Genomic DNA, 18,819 nt, shown 5'->3' on the forward strand with positions numbered 1-18,819 from the left:
TGAACGGAGACACGTCTCACCCCCCGCCCTCACCTGGCCGTCCTTTGCGTAGCACACCGAGTTGGACTGCGTGTACTTTACAGCGATGCTGGCTACTATCAGGTCACGGATGGCAGACTCCGGCAGCTGGAGAGAGAGAGAGAGAGAGAGAGAGAGAGAGTGAGAAAAGGCGAGTCACGAAAATAGGCTGAGAATAGAAACTGAAAGACCCTCCTTATAACTTAGTGAAGGCTTGGGTGCAGAACAGCCAGGTCCCAGAAACATGGCCATGTTGTGGCTGGTTTGGGAAGACCGATCCAGAACTGATGTAGGAGACAAGAGTTCAAGGTGGAGAGGTGTGCCGCTACAGATTTGGACACAGACTGGTGTGCGGTTTTCGGGCTGAAGAGGCCTTGATTTTAACTGAAGGTGCTGGGCTGGATTCCCACGAAGATCTCAGCTTGAGGCCCCACGGCCATTTTAGCCCCCGGTCCTCTCCCCCTTCCAGAACTGGCACAACTGACGGCAGGACCGGCGGGCATGAACGGTAAATTGGGTCGGTCGCCTTCAGATGCCGGGGAACCAAGAAAACGGTCCTCAACATAACCTCAGCGATGGGCAAGGACTGTGGCAGCCAATGCCAGTGCGGAAAGGGAGAGAGGAGGGGAGTGGAGGCCCATGGACTCCTACTCTTACGGCTGATCAGGCTGTCCCACCGCAGCTCTGCTGCCAGGAGTACAGGACTCCCCCTGACGTTTAGTTACGATCAGGTCGTGGCACCACGAGTGATGAATGTTAAACAGGACCCTGTCTGCCTGAAGCGGGAGCCTCAGCCGACTTTAAAGATAAAATGGCGCAGGAGAGCGACCTCAGGCCCGTCAGTGAACTCGGCCTAATTTTGACTGCTCCCTCACACCATTCTGGCCGGCAAGAGAGGTTAAGATTGTGGCCTAACTGCGAGGCCGTGCAGGTGCGCGCAGAATCTTAAACAGGCTTTCCACCCCCGATCACTGGTGAAACCCGACATTTTCTGCCAATCAGATTTTGCTGCCTCGGCAATTTAAACCAGTTCTATCGGGATGTACGGTTGGAACATGTTTTCTGCCTCAGTTCTGGCACTTTATACACTCAAGGCACGCACGCACACCCCTACCAAGCACAGGGGACAGCCTTCAGAGACTCCAAGAGTCTTGAGCACAATCTCGGCCGACACTCCAGTGCAGTGGGAGTGCTACACTGTTGCAGGTGTCGATAAACCAAGGCCTGCTCTCAGGTGAATGTAAAAGATCCCATGCTTAATAATCAGAGCGAACCCGTTCTAATCACTTACATCCCTGGACGAGGTGACCTGGTTTTTGAACAACGATCGACTGATAACTGCGCTGTTCCTCTTCTGGGCCAGATGCAATCCAAAAATGGTCCGCGTTTCAAGCTCATCGGGTTCGTAATCTGGGTCCATCTGCAGGAAAAATAAGAGTTTCAAAATCTGGAATGGTAAACGCAGCGGCAATCCCCGTGTTTACGGCAGCGCACCACACCCCCTCGACCGCTCGGCGTGTAAATACACAGGCCGAGTGCAACTGAGCCCAAAGCCTGATCCTGTTCAGAGTTCACCAGTATAGCCAGGCTACAATTCGCCCATTGGATTTAAGGGGTGGAGGGGTGCAGGGGAAGCCAGTTAGGTTTCCCCCACTCCAAATGTTCTCCAGTGACCTCACCAATGTTTCTCTTTCAACCAACATCACAAACACAAACTGGTCAAGGTGGGGGTGGGGGGTAAAAGAGGATTAACCCACTTACCCGCAGGACACAATAATTTCCATTTTTCTTTTTGGACAGGATTTCCAAGGCCTCTTGCTCATAACCCGGGGCAACGATTCCATCCGACACCTGTAATTCAGGTAGCAGTTTAGTAGCAGCAGGCCCAAGCGCCTGGACCTGCACACTCAGGATTCCCACCCTCTTTCCCAATTATAAAACCCTCTCTTCCATTTATTTTATCCCAATTTGAACCGTCAATACAGCTACCCAGGAATGGCACATTTAGCTCCTGACCTGCATTCTCATTCACATAGGAAAGTATCAGCCATGGCCCAGTGGTAGCACTCGTGACTGAGTCAAAAGGTTGTGGGTTCACAGTACCGCTCGAGACTTGAGCATAAAATCTAGGCCGACACTTCAGTGCAGTGCTGAGGGAGTGCTGCAATGTCAGAGATGCCATCTTTCAGATGAGACATTAAACCATGGCCCCATCTGCTCTCTCAGGTGGATGTAAAAGATCCCAAGTTTGAAGATGATCGGGGGATTTGACCTGGTCAATATTTATCCCTCAGCCAACATCACTAAAAAAACAGATTATCTGGTCATTATCATATTGCTGTTTGTGGCAGCTTGCTGTGTGCAAAGTGACTGCGGCGTTTCCTACATTGCAACAGTAACTACAGCTAAAACAGCACTTTTGAAGTGTAAAGTGCTTAGGAACATCCTGATGCTATGAGAAGCTCTGTATAAATGCAAGTCTTTCTTTCTAATAAATATGGATGGCACAATTTTGCCAATCGTTTAGATCATTTTGTTTTGCTCAATTTGTACCAAAGCTCGCACGCCCCCTTCGTTTTTGTCAAGTCAAAAATAACTGCTGGAGTTTTTGTTACTGCAAATTTAAGAGTTCTATTCAAGTGCCTTATTTCTCGAACTCGCCTCTCTGGAGATTATCCGGGCCGTTTGAACGTCGCAAACATCAGAGACGGCGATGAAGTCACCAAAGGAGGACATCCTGTCAGCACCTGTGGAGCAAACGGCACAGCTTTGGTGGGTTTCCATGGCAACCCGGTTCAAACTACAACCGCCACACACCTGGGCCGGGGTGGGCGAAGAGTCGCTGCTGTCAATCAAGGGAGAAGGTTTCCGAAACAACGTGGCTCAGCGCAAACGGGGAACATTTGAGATTCTTGAGGGCGAATAGAAAATAAAATAAAATATATATTCAATCGCCTACAGCTGAATAGTCCACTCCTCTGAATTAAAATTATTTATTAATTCAATTTTCTGGAGCAGAAGCTACTCTTGTGCCGTGCCCAAGAGCTAGTGGACAAGTACAAGAAATGATTTAAAAGACTAATGGAACGTTGTACTTTATGTGAAGAGGGGGAAAGTTATGTTACATTTATATAAAGCTCTGGTTAGACCCCATTTAGAGTACTGCCCTCAGTTCTGATTCGCCAGAATGATACCAGGACCAAAAAGGTTATGAGGACCTATTACACAAACTCGGCTTGAATTCTCGAAGATTAAGGGGTGATATAATTGAAGTGTTTAAAGGTGATTAAAGGGGTTGATAGGGTAGAAAGAGAGAAACTATTTCCTCCTGTGTTTGGGGGGGGGGGGGGGGGGGAGTCCAGACCAGGGGGACATAACCTTAAAATTAGAGCCAGACCGCTCAGGGGTGATGTCAGGAAGCACTTCTTCACACAAGAGGTAGTGGAAATCTGGAACACTCTCTCCCAAAAACCTGTTGAGGCCAGGGGTCAGTTGAGAATTTCAAAACTGAGATTGTTAGATTTTTGTTAGGCATGGGTATTAAGGGTTGCGGAAACAAAACGGATAGAGTTGAGATACAGATCAGCCATAATCTAATTGAATGGTGGAACAGGCTCAAAGGGCTGATTGGCCCACGCCTGCTCGAATGTTCTTTCCTATGTTTTACAGATACTTTGTGTATTTCCAGCATTTTTGGCCGATGGCTCTGATTTTCCTCATTTTCATTTTTTTTAAAACCGGCAGCGTGCAGAAGAAAGTGTAGATACTAACCCCTCGCTCTGGCATACGCTGCAGCCAGTGGAGTGAGATCACTGTGTTTATCGTGCACCATACAGACCCTGGCTTCATCCTCAGTCAGTGGCACGCCAACAGCAGCACCTAGTGGCAAAACATCAACACTACAACATTCGGACATTGAATAGTTTTCCTCTCTCAAGTTTCAAATGCTTGTAAATTCTCAACAACAAAAAGGCACGCGAATTAAAAACAATTCATTTGGAGCAGACTCACCGGATACTGAGCAAAATGGCCGGATAAAGGTAGCTTGCTTTTTTAAAAAAACAAAACTTGCTGACCTCTTTCCTCCCCCCTTCCAGTTTTCTTCTGACCATATTTAAAGGTTAAATATCAGGTGAGGAGATGTTTCTTATTCAATATATTCTTTACACAAAAAATGCCATATTCAGCATGAAATAATTGCTGGCGCCCGCTCGAATTAAATTCTATCGGGGCAGCAGGTGCACGAGGCTGAGGAGGGAAAGAGGAGCCATTACATCTAAATGATCGCAATGGAGTGAGATACCGTGTAACAGAACGCATGACAGCAAAACAAACTCGGCCCAGATCTTGCTGCAACGAGGCATCTTGCAGCGTGCGGATTTTGTCACACCTTCTCCTGCACACTCCAGCTCAAAACATTTTGCACTATAGCGTGCTGGAAGTGCAAGCTGATAGCAGGGCGAGGGCATCGGGGACCTCTGAACGACAGGCCCAACAGTCTATCTCCTTAACCACGGAGATTAATGGATGGAGAAAGAAACAGAGGAAAGAAGGAAATTGGGTGAATAAGAGAGTCAAGTCAGGTACAGAAAGAGAAGTAAAGAGAAAGAACGAGTGGATTGAGAGAGACAGAATAGAAAAGTAGGAATTTTTGTTGGAAATGCTCAAGATCTCAGAAGAATTTACTGCATGTAGGAATGAGATGCAATTGTTTAAATTGCTCCCTTTCTACACCAGAAAGGTTGATTGGCATTGCAGTAACAATTATCACGTTATTAAAATGGTAGTTACGCTGTTAATTATGAGCCCCAAGTTTCTGTGGTGAGTCCAATAGGCAATTTATGTGTAAATCCAACCAGTTCATAAAAATACCGGAGAGGCTAAGGCAAGGTTCCCTTTAGGCCGCGCAGCTGTCTGAAGCTCCCCCACAGGCCATTTACTGGTTTCTCAATGGAAAAACCGCACGTGCGCGGAGGTTTGAATGGCCAGTACACCCCCAAAAAAAGTTACAGGAAACATTGGGCTAATAGCAAGATGCAGTTTGTGTGAAGCAAACAGCAGAGTGTCGTAAATCAACCAGAACGTTCTGAGGTTTGCAACTCATGGCATATTTCTTGAGCCCCCTGAACTTACTGGCTGATTTGTGCATTAACAATGCATTATTTGGCCCTTTTATATTGGGTGTGGCACAAAGTCAGCGATGGGCATCAGACTGGCATTCAACAGGCGGGCTGGTCGAGTTCGTTTTCTTGAGCGGTGTGGGCAGTACCACGTCACACTGAGTACTGCCAGTACAGTCCGTACCTGCAGGGCTGACGTGTTTGAAGGAGGCGGCGGCAGGGAGGCCCAGGGCTTGCTTCAGTTCTCTGACCAGCTGCCAGGCGTTCAAAGCATCACACAGATTGATGAAGCCGGGCGATCCATTCAACACTGTCGGGGGAGAGAGAGAGAGAGAGAGAGAGATTACAGGCAAGCATCAAATAAAAAACCTCGCCTGGTCCAACATTTTATGGTCTCAGCGTGGCTCAGTTGGTACCAGAAGGTTGTGGGTTCAAGTCATACTCCAGAGACTTGAGCACAAAATCCAGAACCAGGGGACACAGTCTTAGGATAAAGGGTAGGCCATTTAGGACTGAGATGAGGAGAAACTTCTTCACTCAGAGAGTTGTTAACCTGCAGAGAGTTGTTGATATCAGTTCATTGGATATATTCAAGAGGGAGTTAGATATGGCCCTTACGGCTAAAGGGATCAAGGGGTATGGAGAGAAAGCAGGAAAGGGGTACTGAGGTGATGATCAGCCATGATCTTATTGAATGGTGGTGCAGGCTCGAAGGGCCGAATGGCCTACTCCTGCACCTATTTTCTATGTTTCTAAGTTTCTATCCAGGCTGACACTTCAGTGCAGTACTGAGGGAGTGCTGCACTGTCGGAGGTGCTGTCGTTCAGAGGAGACGTGAAACCAAAGCCCCTCATTTGCTCTCAGGTGGATGTAAAAATCCCACGGCACTATTTTGAAGAGCAGGGGAGTTCTCCCCAGTGTCCTGGCCGATATTTATCCCTCAACAAGATCAGATTATCTGGTCATTATCACAATTCTGTTAGTGGGATCTTGCTGTGCGCAAATTGGTTGCCGCAAGGCACTTTGGGATGTCCCAAGATTGAGAGAGGCACGATATAAATGCAAGTCTTTCTTTCTTAAAGTGACTGCGCACTGAAACTTATCTCACTAACGACTGCTGACCTCTACTGACCGCAAACAGTGTTTCTTTTGAATGCCTGCACCCCTGAAGCTGCTCGCCTAACCTTTGATCGGCAGCTTAGGCCTCTGCGTGTAGATCTGTGCAGGAGTCTGGTGAGGATTCATCCCGTATCTCAGGGGAATCTGCGACTCTCCCTGGCCGCATTCCTTCCGGAAGTAATCGGAAATCGCCTCGTCGTACTGGGCCGTGAGTGTGAAGGCCTCGAGAAAGGGGGAGGAGAATAAGAGAAACCAATCATTTCACTGAGCTGGAGTAAATCTAGTCAGAGCATGACGGAAAGCATACCGCAATACAGCATTTTTAACCAAAATGTCTCACACTAAGGATTCAGTTCTTAAATTTAGAGATAAAGGTGGAGATCCAATAGCACCGAGCAGGATCGCACCAAGATTGAGAAAAGCCACAAAAGCTGAGGGAAACACGAGTTATTAGGTGGCGCCAAGTTTGGCTTTTAATAGGCCCTAGAAGAGCAAGGCAGTCTCTCCGAGACGGGGTTGGCACACAGGATTTGGGAATGAGGTACGGGAAGGAGAGGCGAGGAACCAAACTGGAGGCGGGGGGGGGGTTATGGACTCGTACCCCAAAAGAACTCGATCCTTTCAGGACATTGACGGGGGGGGGGGGGGGGGGGTCAAAGGTTGGCAATCGTTTGCAATGTGATGAACCCGGAATACCTTCAACGCCAAGGCCCTTCTCGTGTCCGCGGAAGTGTCCTTCTGCTCCGACGTCTCCATTTCCTGGGTGACAGACGGGTAGTCGGCGGGATCACACACCACGGTCACACGGGCCTGGTTCTTCGCCGCCGCTCGCAACAGTGTCACTCCACCTTCAGGACAGAGAATTACACGGTGCACTCAGCACAGCACAAGAAGGAACGTGGGCTCAGTGAACCCAGCCCCGAAACAGGATGCCGCACAAAGTTGAACTGGCTCTACGAGCTAATGTTTACCCGTCTATAGTGAGTCTAGACTGACACTCCCATTGCAGTATTGAAGGGGTGCTGTACTGTCAAAGGTGTCGGAAGGAATTTGAACCCTCATAAATGGGTGGGTTTGGGTCGGGAAGTAAAAATATAAAAACATTCTCAAACCCAGCCCGCCTGACACCCACCACTTCCGTTTTTAACGGAGGCAGGATGAGAGATGGGCGACCAACCCACTCTCAGGAGGCGGGTTGCTCATGTAAATATTTTAAGAAGGCCGTGTGCCTCAGATTTTTTCCCTGTTCCTCGGGAAATCCGGCAGCTGAAGGGTGGCGAGGACTGCTGTGTGGAACAGCTCAGTGCTTTTACAGCACTGCTTGTGGGCCAAGAGGAGCAGGAATGCTTACCCCTGGCCCACCAAACTAATCTGTTAACCATCCCTGCGATTGGATCGTACTCCCTGCCCCACCCGTTAATATCGGCGCTGTTGTCTTTCAGAAGCGATGTTAACAAGAAATAGCAGGAGTAGGCCATTCATCCCCTCAAGCCTGCTCCTCCATTCAATGAGATCATGGCTGATCTTCTACCTAAAATCCACTTTCCTGCACTATCCCCATATTCCTTAATCCAAAAATCTATCGATCTGTGTCTTGAATATACTCAATGACTGAGCCTCCACAGCCCTCTGGGACAGAGAATTCCAGAGATTCATCGCCCTCTGAGTGAAGAGGTTTCTCCTCATCTCAGCCCTATATGGCCGATCCCTTATTCTGAGACTGTGACCCCCCTGGTTCTCGACTCCCCAACCAGAGGAAACATCCTCCCTGCATCTACCCTGTCAAGCTCTGAAATTATTTTTTATGTTTCAATGAGATCACCTCTCATTTTTCTAAACTCTAGAAAATATAGGCCTAGTCTACTCAATCTCTCCTCATAGGACAACCTCTCCCCGACCACCCCGCCACCCCACCCCCCCAAATGCCAGGAATCCCATAAACCTTTTTTGCACTTCCTCTGTGGCAAGTATATCCCTCCTTAGATAAGACGACAAAAACTGTACTGGTCTCACCAGGGCCCTATATAATTACAGTAATACATCTTTACTCTTATACTCAACTTCTCTTGTAATAAAGGACAACGTACCATTTATTTTCCTAATTGCTTGCTGAATCTGCATGTTAACTTTCAGTGATTCATGTACAAGGACACCCAGGTCGCTCTGAACACCAACATTTCCCAATCTTTCACAATTAAAAAAAATACTCTGCTTTTCTATTTTTCCTACCAAAGAGGGTAACTTCACATTTCTCTACATTATATTCCATTTGCCATGGTCTTGCCCACTCATTTAGCCAGTCTATATCCCCTTGAAGCCTCTTTGCATCCTCCGCACAACTTCCCACCTAGCTTTGTATCAACAAACTTGGGATATATCACAGTTGGTCCTCTCATCCAAACCACTGATATAGATTGTGTTAAACCAAGGTCACATCTGCCCTCTCGGGTGGATGTAAAAGATCCCATGGTACTATATGAAGAATAGCGAGGGAGTTCTTCCTTGTGTCCTGGCCAATATTTATCACCCAACCAACATCACAACCAGATTATCTGGTCATTTTTCTGTTGGTGGGGTCATGCTCTGCACGAAATGGCTGGCATGTTTGCTACATTACAATGACGTCTCTTCTAAACTACGTCATTGGCTGTAAAGCACTTTGGGACATGCGGAGGTGGTAAAAGGCGCTGTAGAAATGCAAGTCCTTCCTTGAGAGCAGGGGAGATAATTAACAATGAAAAAACTGAAGAGGAGGTCAAATCCGCCCGTCTCCAATTGCATTAAAACTCAAAACTAAAACCTACCAATATCGATCTGCTCCACAGCCTCTGCCAGGGTCACATTTGGAGCAGAAACAGTTTTCACAAACGGGTACAGGTTACAAGCCACAACCCTGAGGGGAGGGAAACAAAAGGATAAACGTGAAGATTAGCTGGGCCTTCTAGCAAACAAACAGCACACACAAAAAATGCCCGTCAGCAGGTGCCAACTATGAGGGGAAGAGGCTGGCACTGCCCAGTTCGCAGAGCTCAGTCCAGGGGCACCAAAGTGCTTCGGGAACCTGGGCAAGAACAGGGACGATAACTGGTCTCTGTACCTATCGGTACCTCGCCACAAGGTGTGCCCTTTTGGGGATGGATCTCGGCTGTTATACCATCTGTGGCCAAATCACTCGTCGATATTCACCGTCTCGGCCCCACACAGGAAGAAACGTGACTGGAGCAGCTGACAACCCCAGCAAGGGTCTACGCCTGGGGAGTGGCGAGAGAAAATGGAGGGGAAAAGAGAAGCATTGACCATGCCAACACTTTATTTAAAAAAACATTAGATAGTCTGGGTTTGTTCTCATTGGAACAGAGGAGGTTGAGAGGAGACCTCATTGAGGTGTACAAAATATTAAGGGGCCTGGACATAGTGGATAGCAAGGGCTTATTTCCATTGGTGGAGGGGTCTATAACGAGGGGGCATAGTTTTAAGGTGGTTGGTGGAAGGTTTAGAGGGGATTTGAGGGGGGCCTTCTTTATGCAGGGGATCTGGAACTCGTTGCCTGAAAGAGTGGTGGAGGCAGAAACCCTCCTACTTTTAAGAGATGGTTGGATGGGCACTTAAAGTGCAGTAACCTGCAGGGTCATGGACCTAGAGCTGGTAATTGGGATTAGACTGGATGACCTTTTGTTGGACGGCGCAGATATAATGGTAAGTACTGCAGGGAATAGAATACGGGCAGGGTGATCTCCTGGACTAGTTTCGATCACCTGGATGGGTCGGAGAGAAATTTTCCCAGATTTTTTTTCTCCCTAAATTGGCCTGGGTTTTTAATCTGGTTTTTGCCTCTCCCAGATCATCACATGGCTCCGGTTGGGGTAGAGTGTAGAATGTTTCAGTCTAAGGTGTGTCGCAGTTGTGTGAGGTGGACTGGTTGGGCTGGGTGCTCTTTGCCTTTTCGTCATTGTTCATAGGCTTATATGTAACCTGTCGGGCTGCTGACCAAGGGCCGTGTGGCTCTGACGGCTGGCGAGGACACGATGGGCCGAAATGGCCTCTTCTGCGCTTCTATGGTCTGTGGCACAGGGGGACGGAATGAGGGAAGAGACAAACCCAAAGCAATTTTGAAGTGAAGATATATAATTCCACATTCTGTACAAAGACACACCAATATATGTTGGGAAATCACCTGAACCTCGACACTTCATGCAATGTATACATTAAGAGACCTTAAAACCAGAGCAGAGATCCTATGTTCCTGCGCCCATTAACCTGGGCAGAGACTCTCGAGTGTGCCCGGTGTTCACTTTGCTTCACTGATTGCTCACCCATTGTTCGCCATGTGATAATGAGTAGCACTCTCACCTGAGTCAAAAGGTCATGGATTGAAGTCCCACTCCAGACACCCGAACACAAAATCCGGGCTGACACTTCAGTGCATTGCTGCACTGCACTGTCGGAGGTGCCGTCTTTCAGATGAGATGTTAAACCCCTCAGGTGAATTTGTAAAATCCCATGGCACTATTTTGGAAAAGAGCAGGGGAGTTCTTCCTGGCAACCTCGACAATCCTTATCTCTCAACCAACACCTAAAACAAAAGTAGTAATCTCAGGATTGCTACCAGTGCCACGTGCTAGTCAGAGTAGGAATCGCAGATGAATACGTGGCTTGAGGAGTTGTGCAGAAGGGAGGGATTCAAATTCCTGGGATATTGGAACCAGTTCTGGGGGAGGTGGAACCAGTACAAACCGGATGGTCTGCACCTGGGCAGGACCGGAACCAATATCCGAGGGGGAATGTTTGCTGGTCCTGTTGGGGAGGAGTTAAACGAATATGGCAAGGGGATGGGAACCTATGCAGGGAGACAGAGGGAAGGAGAATGAGATAGAAAGAAGAAAACTAAAAGTGGAGGGCAGAGAAACCCAAGGCAAAAAGCAAAAAGGGCCACATTACATCAAAATTTTAAAGGGGAAAGTGTGTTAGAAAGACAAGCCTGAAGGCTCTGTGCCTCAATGCGAGGAGTATTCGGAATAAGGTGGACGAATTAACTGCGCAGATAGCAGTTAACGGGTATGATGTAATTGGCATTACGGAGACATGGCTCCAGGGTGACCAAAGCTGGGAACTCAACATCCAGGGGTATTCAACATTTAGGAAGGATAGACAGAAAGGAAAAGGAGGCAGGGTGGCATTGCTGGTTAAAGAGGAAATTAATGCAATAGTAAGAAAGGACATTAACTTGGATGATGTGGAAACGGTATGGGTGGAGCTACGGAATACCAAAGGGCAGAAGACGCTAGTGGGAGTTGTGTACAGACCACCAAACAGTAGTAGTAAGGTTGGGGACAGCATCAAACAAGAAATTAGGAATGCATGCAATAAAGGTACAGCAGTTATCATGGGCGACTTTAATCTACATATTGATTGGGCTAACCAAACTGGTAGCAATGCGGTGGAGGATTTCCTGGACTGTATTAGGGATGGTTTTCTAGACCAATATGTCGAGGAACCAACTAGAGGGCTGGCCATCCTAGACTGGGTGATGTGTAATGAGAAAGGACTAATTAGCAATCTTGTTGTGCGAGGCCCCTTGGGGAAGAGTGACCATAACATGGTAGAATTCTTTATTAAGATGGAGTGTGACACAGTTAATTCAGAAACTAGGGTCCTGAACTTAAGGAAAGGTAACTTCGATGGTTTGAGGCGTGAATTGGCTAGAATAGACTGGCAAATGATACTTAAAGGGTTGACTGTGGATAGGCAATGGCAAACATTTAAAAATCACATGGATGCACTTCAGCAATTGTACATCACTGTCTGAAGTAAAAAACAAAACGGAGAAGGTGGCTCAACCGTGGCTAACAAGGGAAATTAAGGATAGTGTTAAATCCAAGGAAGAGACATATCAATTGGCCAGAAAAAGCAGCAAACCTGAGGACTGGGAAAAATTTGGAATTCAGCAGAGGAGGACAAAGGGTTTAATTAAGAGGGGGAAAATAGAGTACGAGAAGAAGCTTGCAGGGAACATAAAAACTGACTGCAAAAGCTTCTATAGATATGTGAAGAGAAAAAGATTAGTGAAGACAAACGTAGGTCCCTTGCAGTCGGATTCAGGTGAATTTATAATGGGGAACAAAGAAATGGCAGACCAATTGAACAAATACTTTGGTTCTGTCTTCACGAAGGAAGAGACAAATAACCTTCCGGAAGTACTAGGGGACCGAGGGTCTAGTGAGAAGGAGGAACCGAAGGATATCCTTATTAGGCGGGAAATTGATGGGATTGAAGGCCAAAAATTCCCTGGGGCCTGATAGTCTGCATCCCAGAGTACTTAAGGAAGTGGCCCTCGAAATAGTGGATGCATTGGTGATCATTTTCCAACAGTCTATCAACTCTGGATCAGTTCCTATGGACTGGAGGGTAGCTAATGTAACACCACTTTTTAAAAAGAGGGAGAGAGAAAACAGGTAATTATAGACCGGTTAGCCTAACATCAGTAGTGGGGAAAATGTTGGAATCAATTATTAAGGATGAAATAGTAGCGCATTTGGAAAGCAGTGACAGGATCGGTCCAAGTCAGCATGGATTTATGAAGGGGAAATCATGCTTGACAAATCTTCTGGAATTTTTGAGGATGTAACTCGTAGAGTGGACAAGGGAGAACCAGTGGATGTGGTGTATTTGGACTTTCAAAAGGCTTTTGACAAGGTCCCACACAAGAGATTGGGGTGCAAAGTAAAAGCACATGGTATTGGCGGTAATATACTGACGTGGATAGAGAACTGGTTGGCAGACAGGAAGCAGAGAGTCGGGATAAACGGGTCCTTTTCAGAATATCAGGCAGTGACTCGTGGAATGCCACAGGGCTCAGTGCTGAGACTCCAGCTCTTTGTAATTTACATCAATGATTTAGATGAAGGAATTGAGTGTAATATCTCCATAAATGTGAGGTTATGCACATTGGGGGCAAAAACGCGAAGACAGATTATCTGAATGGCGGCAGATTAGGAAAAGGGGAGGTGCAACGAGACCTGGGTGTCATTGAAAGTTGGCATACAGGTATAGCAGGCGGTGAAGAAGGCAAATGGTATGTTGGCCTTCATAGCTAGGGGATTTGAGTATAGGAGCAGGGAGGTCTTACTGCAGTTGGACAGGGCCTTGGTGAGGTCTCACCTGGAATATCGTGTCCAGTTTTGGTCTCCTAATCTGAGAAAGGACGTTCTTGCTATTGAGGGAGTGCAGCGAAGGTTCACCAGACTGATTCCAGAGATGGCTGGACTGACATATGAGGAGAGACTGGATCAACTGGGCCTTTATACATTGGAGTTTGGAAGGATGAGAGGGGATCTCATAGAAACATAAGAGATTCTGACGGGACGGGACAGGTTAGATGCAGGTAGAATGTTCCCGATGTTGGGGAAGTCCAGAACCAGGGGACACAGTCTTAGGATAAGGGGTAGGCCATTTCGAACTGAGATGAGGAGAAACATCTTCACTCAGAGTTGTTAACCTGTGGAATTCTCTGCCGCAGAGTGTTTTTGATGCCAGGTCATTGGATATATTCAAGAGGGAGTTAGATATGGCCCCTACGGCTAAAGGGATCAAGGGGTATGGAGAGAAAGCAGGAAAGCGGGACTGAGGGAATGATCAGCCATGATCTTACTGACTGGTGGTGCAGGCTCGAAGGGCCGAATGGCCTACTCCTGCACCTATTTTCTATGTTTCTATTATCGGGTTTGTGGGAGTTTGCTGAGTGCAAATTGATTGCCGCGTTTCCACATTAGAACCGTAACTACACTTTAAAAAGTACTTAATTGACTGTAAAGTGCTTAGAGACGTCCTGAGGTTGTGAAATGCGCTGTATAAATGCAAGTCTTTCTTCCTTTCAGTCTGAAATTTCACACACACACACCACATCCACTAAATTTCCTTTATCTGCTCTATCACTTCTTCCAAAAGAAAACGGAGTAACTTTGTCAAACATGATTTTCTGGTAACAAATCCATGTTGGTTGTCCTTGACGAACTAAAAGCTCACTCATTTTATCTCAGTATGCTCACGGGGTGAGCTGCAGTGGGTCAAACGGCCCTTGCTTATCTTGGAGTTTGCTTGCTCAGCTTCAGACACTGCTGTGCTGGTGTATCTAATATAACATTTACTTACTGTCCCTAGATTTCAAGGACGCCAATTGTCAGGGATGAAGGTCAAAGGGCAGCTGGAACAGTCCCACTCCAGTGCGATGCCATCAGAAAGAACAGGTCAGATACAAAACCCTTATAAGCCTCATCGGCTGCTATAGTCTGCAGAAAACAAATCTCTCCTCCCAGAGGGCTGTGTGTAAATGTAAGACACACATTATTTGGTGTCAGCCGTGGCTCAGTGGTAGCACTCTCGCCTCGCGACTGGATTGGACGTCACCAAAACGCAGGTCACTGATTGGAGCGCGGGCAGGTACAACAGGAGCGGTGAGGTCGGGGCGAAGGAGTGACGAGGACGGGACAAAGGAGTGGCGAGAGATCATGGAGTGATGTGATCAGGGCCCAGGAGAGGCACGAGTTTGAGGCGAGGGCCCAGGGGTAGCACGGGCCAACCCACACTGATACTGATAGCAAAATACTGATACGTGTGCACACTCGGTCTGTGCAGCAGAGCTGGTCTCCAGCCATCTTGGTTAATCCTTGTCACTGGACAAGGCTGTGTGGTGGCTGGTGTGCAACGGCCATCACACGTTAAAAAAAAATCCATGCACAGGCATCTTCCACCCTTCAACATGTAGTTCGGGACCTGGAATGTTAGGTCCTTCATTGAAATATCTGTGAACTCATCCCTTTTTGGTTTGGAAGCAAATCATCCTCGCTTCGAGGTACTGCCTATGATGACAACTCTCACCTCAGTCAGAAGTTTGTGGGTTCAAGCCCCACTCCAGAGACTTGAGCACAACACTCCAATACCAGTCCTGAGGGAGCACTGCACTGACTGAGGTGCCATCTTTCAGATGAGTCGTTAAACCGAGGCTGGAGGGCCAGCCTGGATTTTGTACTAAAGTCCCTGGTGTGGGGGACTTGATCCCACGGCCTTCTGACTCAGAGGCGAGAGGGGTGACCACGGAGCCGCGCACACACGAGGCGAGACCAAGGTCGTTCCTGGTTGCAATGGCCCACAGACCAATAACAAGCCAACACCATAACATAAAAGCCTGGTGAGGAACTGCAGGGCTGTCAGCAAGATGGGCCAACAGCCCCACTCCAGCCAATAGCAAAATAAGAACATAAGAACATAAGAATTAGGAACAGGAGTAGGCCATCTAGCCCCTCCAGCCTGCTCTGCCATTCAATAAGATCATGGCTGATCTGGCCGTGGACTCAGCTCCCCGTAACCCTTAATTCCCTTATTGGTTAAAAATCTATCTGTGATGAACTGTGACATACGGAATGGGTTCCTTATGGAGGATCCCAGAGTATAACCTGAAGGATCAAACCTTCCTCACAAACAGTGGACAACCCATCAACCACCTCAGAACCAGTCATGGTAGATGCTGCCACCTTCTTCATAGATGGAAGATTAAAGCATCACCATCATGTGACGGTGAAACTCCTAATCAGACCCTGGAGCATGTCATTGAGCACCACCCTCAGATGAAATTTGCAGGCAGCCTGCAAGATATCTATGCTGTTGCAGTGGAAGCTGTGGCCTGGATATCCAACTTGGATACTGACATTTGAATTGCTACTACCATAAAGAAAGTCATCGTCAATACGTTAGAGAGCAGGGGAAAAAGACAGCTCCCTTCCAACTGCCAACACCAAGGCTGAGTCGGTTCCTGCAGCAGTTGGGGGTCACCAGGTGAAACCCCGACCCCACTCCGTGTCACCTATACCTTCAGGCACTCATCTCTCATGAAAACAAAGAGCTCTCGACCACACACCTGTCTTACCTTATTAAGCTGAAACCAAGTTTTTCAACGTCAGACTTGTCTTCTGGAATATTCTGTGCCAAGATACCTAAATACAGAAACAAGGTGGAGAACTTTTTTATAAAACTTCTGAACCATCTCACACTGGTGAGATGTTGGTTATTTGGTTTCACACTACATCTTACAGCACTTATTAAAAGACATGAGGGGGGAATTTCAGATCAGGGACTGATGCTCCACAAAGTTCACCAAGTGAAATCTCACATCCTCCTCCTTGCCCTGACCACTGGGCTGGGAAGTGAAGTCCACCCCCGACAGAAGCCTGACCTCTGTATTCATCAGAAGACAACATTCAGCAGCTTCATACCTGGCACCAAAGCGCATTCCAGCTCCATTGGTGGGCCTAGATTGTTGGAGAACACTTCATTTGGGGGCGGAAAGATTCAAGGCATGACCCTCAGTACCCCAGCACAGACGCCACCCACCCACCCCCCCCAATAAAAAACCCGGTTAAATCACTCACCTCCATGAATAGCAGGATGTAGAGTCTTCACTCGGCCACCTAACATTTCAGGAAACCCAGTAATCTCAGACACATCCCTTGGGAGGAGACAGAAATGGCACAACTTCATTTCTTTGCACAAGTAGGATCGCTGTGTGACAAAGGAGCTGGCATACTTGTCCAGCTCAGTTACCAATAGGGACCTTGTACGTGTACAACAGACAATGTAACCAACAGAGCCAAAAACAAAACTACACACTAGCACATTATACGCTGTGCCTTGATCATGCCCAGACTCTGATTTTGCCAGTATCAAATATGGAGGACCCAAAGATGCCTCAGGACACCAACGCAGACCACAGAACTATCCCAAACTTCACTGGCAGTCACAAGATCTCCCTCAATTTTCCTTTTGGGGAAATCTTTGCCTGCTCAGGACATACCCAGCCAGTACTCCGGCTGGTGTTCACTTCTGTCAAACACAGGAAGTCAAAGAATTTACTCGTGAAGGGGGAATATAGTTCACAGGATCATCAGTTTGTTCTTTCACCAGCAAGTTAGTGTGAACATGGGAGACTGGTCAACTCAGCGATTTCCATCACTGGTCACTGTACAGAAGCTGCTTTAAACCCAGTAAGGCAGCTTTATTACATAACGGCAAGTATACAATTAACTTGCAGCAGTAATGCTAGAATGTAGCTCCGGTTGTGGTCCTCGTGTACCTTTTCAGTGTGCGCTCACCAACTCAAACACCAATGTTTGGCCCACAAAAGGCAGCAGCCCTAATTTACAGTAGTAACGTGCAAGCATTTCTTCTGTCCCAGTCTTAACGGAGATAAGGAGAGGGTTAGGCTTTCATTTCTATCGTGTCTTTCACGAAGTCAGGATGTCCCAAATCGCTTTACAGCTGCCAATGAAGTACATTTGAAGTGTAGTCACCGTTGTAATGTAGGAAACGCTGTAGCCAATTTGCACACAGCAAGTTCCCAAAAACAGCAATGTGATAAATAACCAGTTAATCGGTTTTAGTGATATTGGTTGAGGGATAAATATTGGCCAGGACACTGGGGAGAATGAGTGCCATGGGATCTTCTATGTCCATCTGAGAGCAGACAAGGCCTTGGTTTAACATCTCATCCAAAAGACGGCACTTCTGACAGTGCAGGTAAGCTCTCACTCTTGAAAATTTAGCCCTGCCCCAAAAGTTACCCAATTTACATGAAAACGGCCCAGTGGCTGTGCACAATGGATGCTTTCTTTCACATCAGGATTCCCTGCACAAACACTGCAGGGGACTGCTTTGCAAGGGTCACCCATTCTATCCTGGTCTCCTGCAACAGGGATATATCATTAATGCGGATGAGCTGTTGTGGGGTAGCGTGACAGATCCCACCAATACATACTTAGAATCGTAGCATGAGGCCATTCGGCCCATCGTGCCAGCTCTTTGAAAGAGCTATCCAATTAGTCCCGCTTCCCTGCTCTCTCCCCATAGCCCTGTAATTTTTTTCCCTTCAAGTATTTATCCAATTCCCCATTGAAAGATACTATTGAAGTTACTTGTGGCTAACGCTCATCATTCAAGTTCCAAATATTTCACATATTCTCAGTAATACATTAATTAGGGCACTTCAGCACAGAGCAGGTAGCTTAAGAGCCTTCACTATACTTGTATTATCCTATTGTGGATATAGAGGGCTGTTAGAAAAAATAAGGCGAATTGTAAGATTGGCAAAATGAATTATTTTTCCCAGTTCAAAATAACATTATTAATTGTCTTCTGCATTGTTCAAAAAATTCCAGTCTTTTGTGGTAATTTGAATCTCTCTGCTTAGATTTGAAGTAACCAATGTTAATCCAATGGTTTATCTCGACACCTCTTTAAGCACTCCTGAACCTTCCCTGCTCTAAGCAGTGACTGCGTGTAGCATCTCGGACTGCCTGAACAACGTGGCCAGTCTCCGAGCAGAACCAGGCGTGAACAAACGCCTTGCCTTACTTCTCATCCCCGGTCCTCACCTCACAGCGAGACCAGCGTCCCGCAGAGCCTTCGCTGTCCCGCCGGAAGCCACGAGAGAGAGGCCAGCAGAAACGAGGCGCCTGGCGAAGTCCACCACTCCAGTCTTATCGGAGACACTCAGCAAAGCTGCAATACAAATTGG

The 18,819-nt window shown here is 47.3% G+C and overlaps 1 protein-coding gene across 1 annotated transcript in view; it reads right to left on the bottom strand.

The window, feature by feature from the left end:
- Positions 1-18,819, bottom strand: part of atic (5-aminoimidazole-4-carboxamide ribonucleotide formyltransferase/IMP cyclohydrolase) — a 60,334-nt gene that overhangs the window by 7,386 nt on the left and 34,129 nt on the right. Inside the window, exons 2-13 of the mRNA XM_070874912.1 lie at positions 18,677-18,803; positions 16,679-16,755; positions 16,177-16,243; positions 9,062-9,150; positions 6,954-7,105; positions 6,323-6,479; positions 5,323-5,448; positions 3,790-3,897; positions 2,680-2,765; positions 1,780-1,869; positions 1,310-1,438; positions 34-126 (exon numbers count right to left, since the gene is read on the bottom strand). Of these exons, the coding sequence (XP_070731013.1) occupies positions 34-126; positions 1,310-1,438; positions 1,780-1,869; positions 2,680-2,765; positions 3,790-3,897; positions 5,323-5,448; positions 6,323-6,479; positions 6,954-7,105; positions 9,062-9,150; positions 16,177-16,243; positions 16,679-16,755; positions 18,677-18,803 (1,301 nt within the window). The remainder of the gene's footprint in view (positions 1-33; positions 127-1,309; positions 1,439-1,779; positions 1,870-2,679; positions 2,766-3,789; positions 3,898-5,322; positions 5,449-6,322; positions 6,480-6,953; positions 7,106-9,061; positions 9,151-16,176; positions 16,244-16,678; positions 16,756-18,676; positions 18,804-18,819) is intronic.

Source organism: Pristiophorus japonicus, chromosome 3 (genome assembly GCF_044704955.1).
Source record: "Pristiophorus japonicus isolate sPriJap1 chromosome 3, sPriJap1.hap1, whole genome shotgun sequence".
NCBI lineage: Eukaryota > Metazoa > Chordata > Chondrichthyes > Pristiophoridae > Pristiophorus > Pristiophorus japonicus.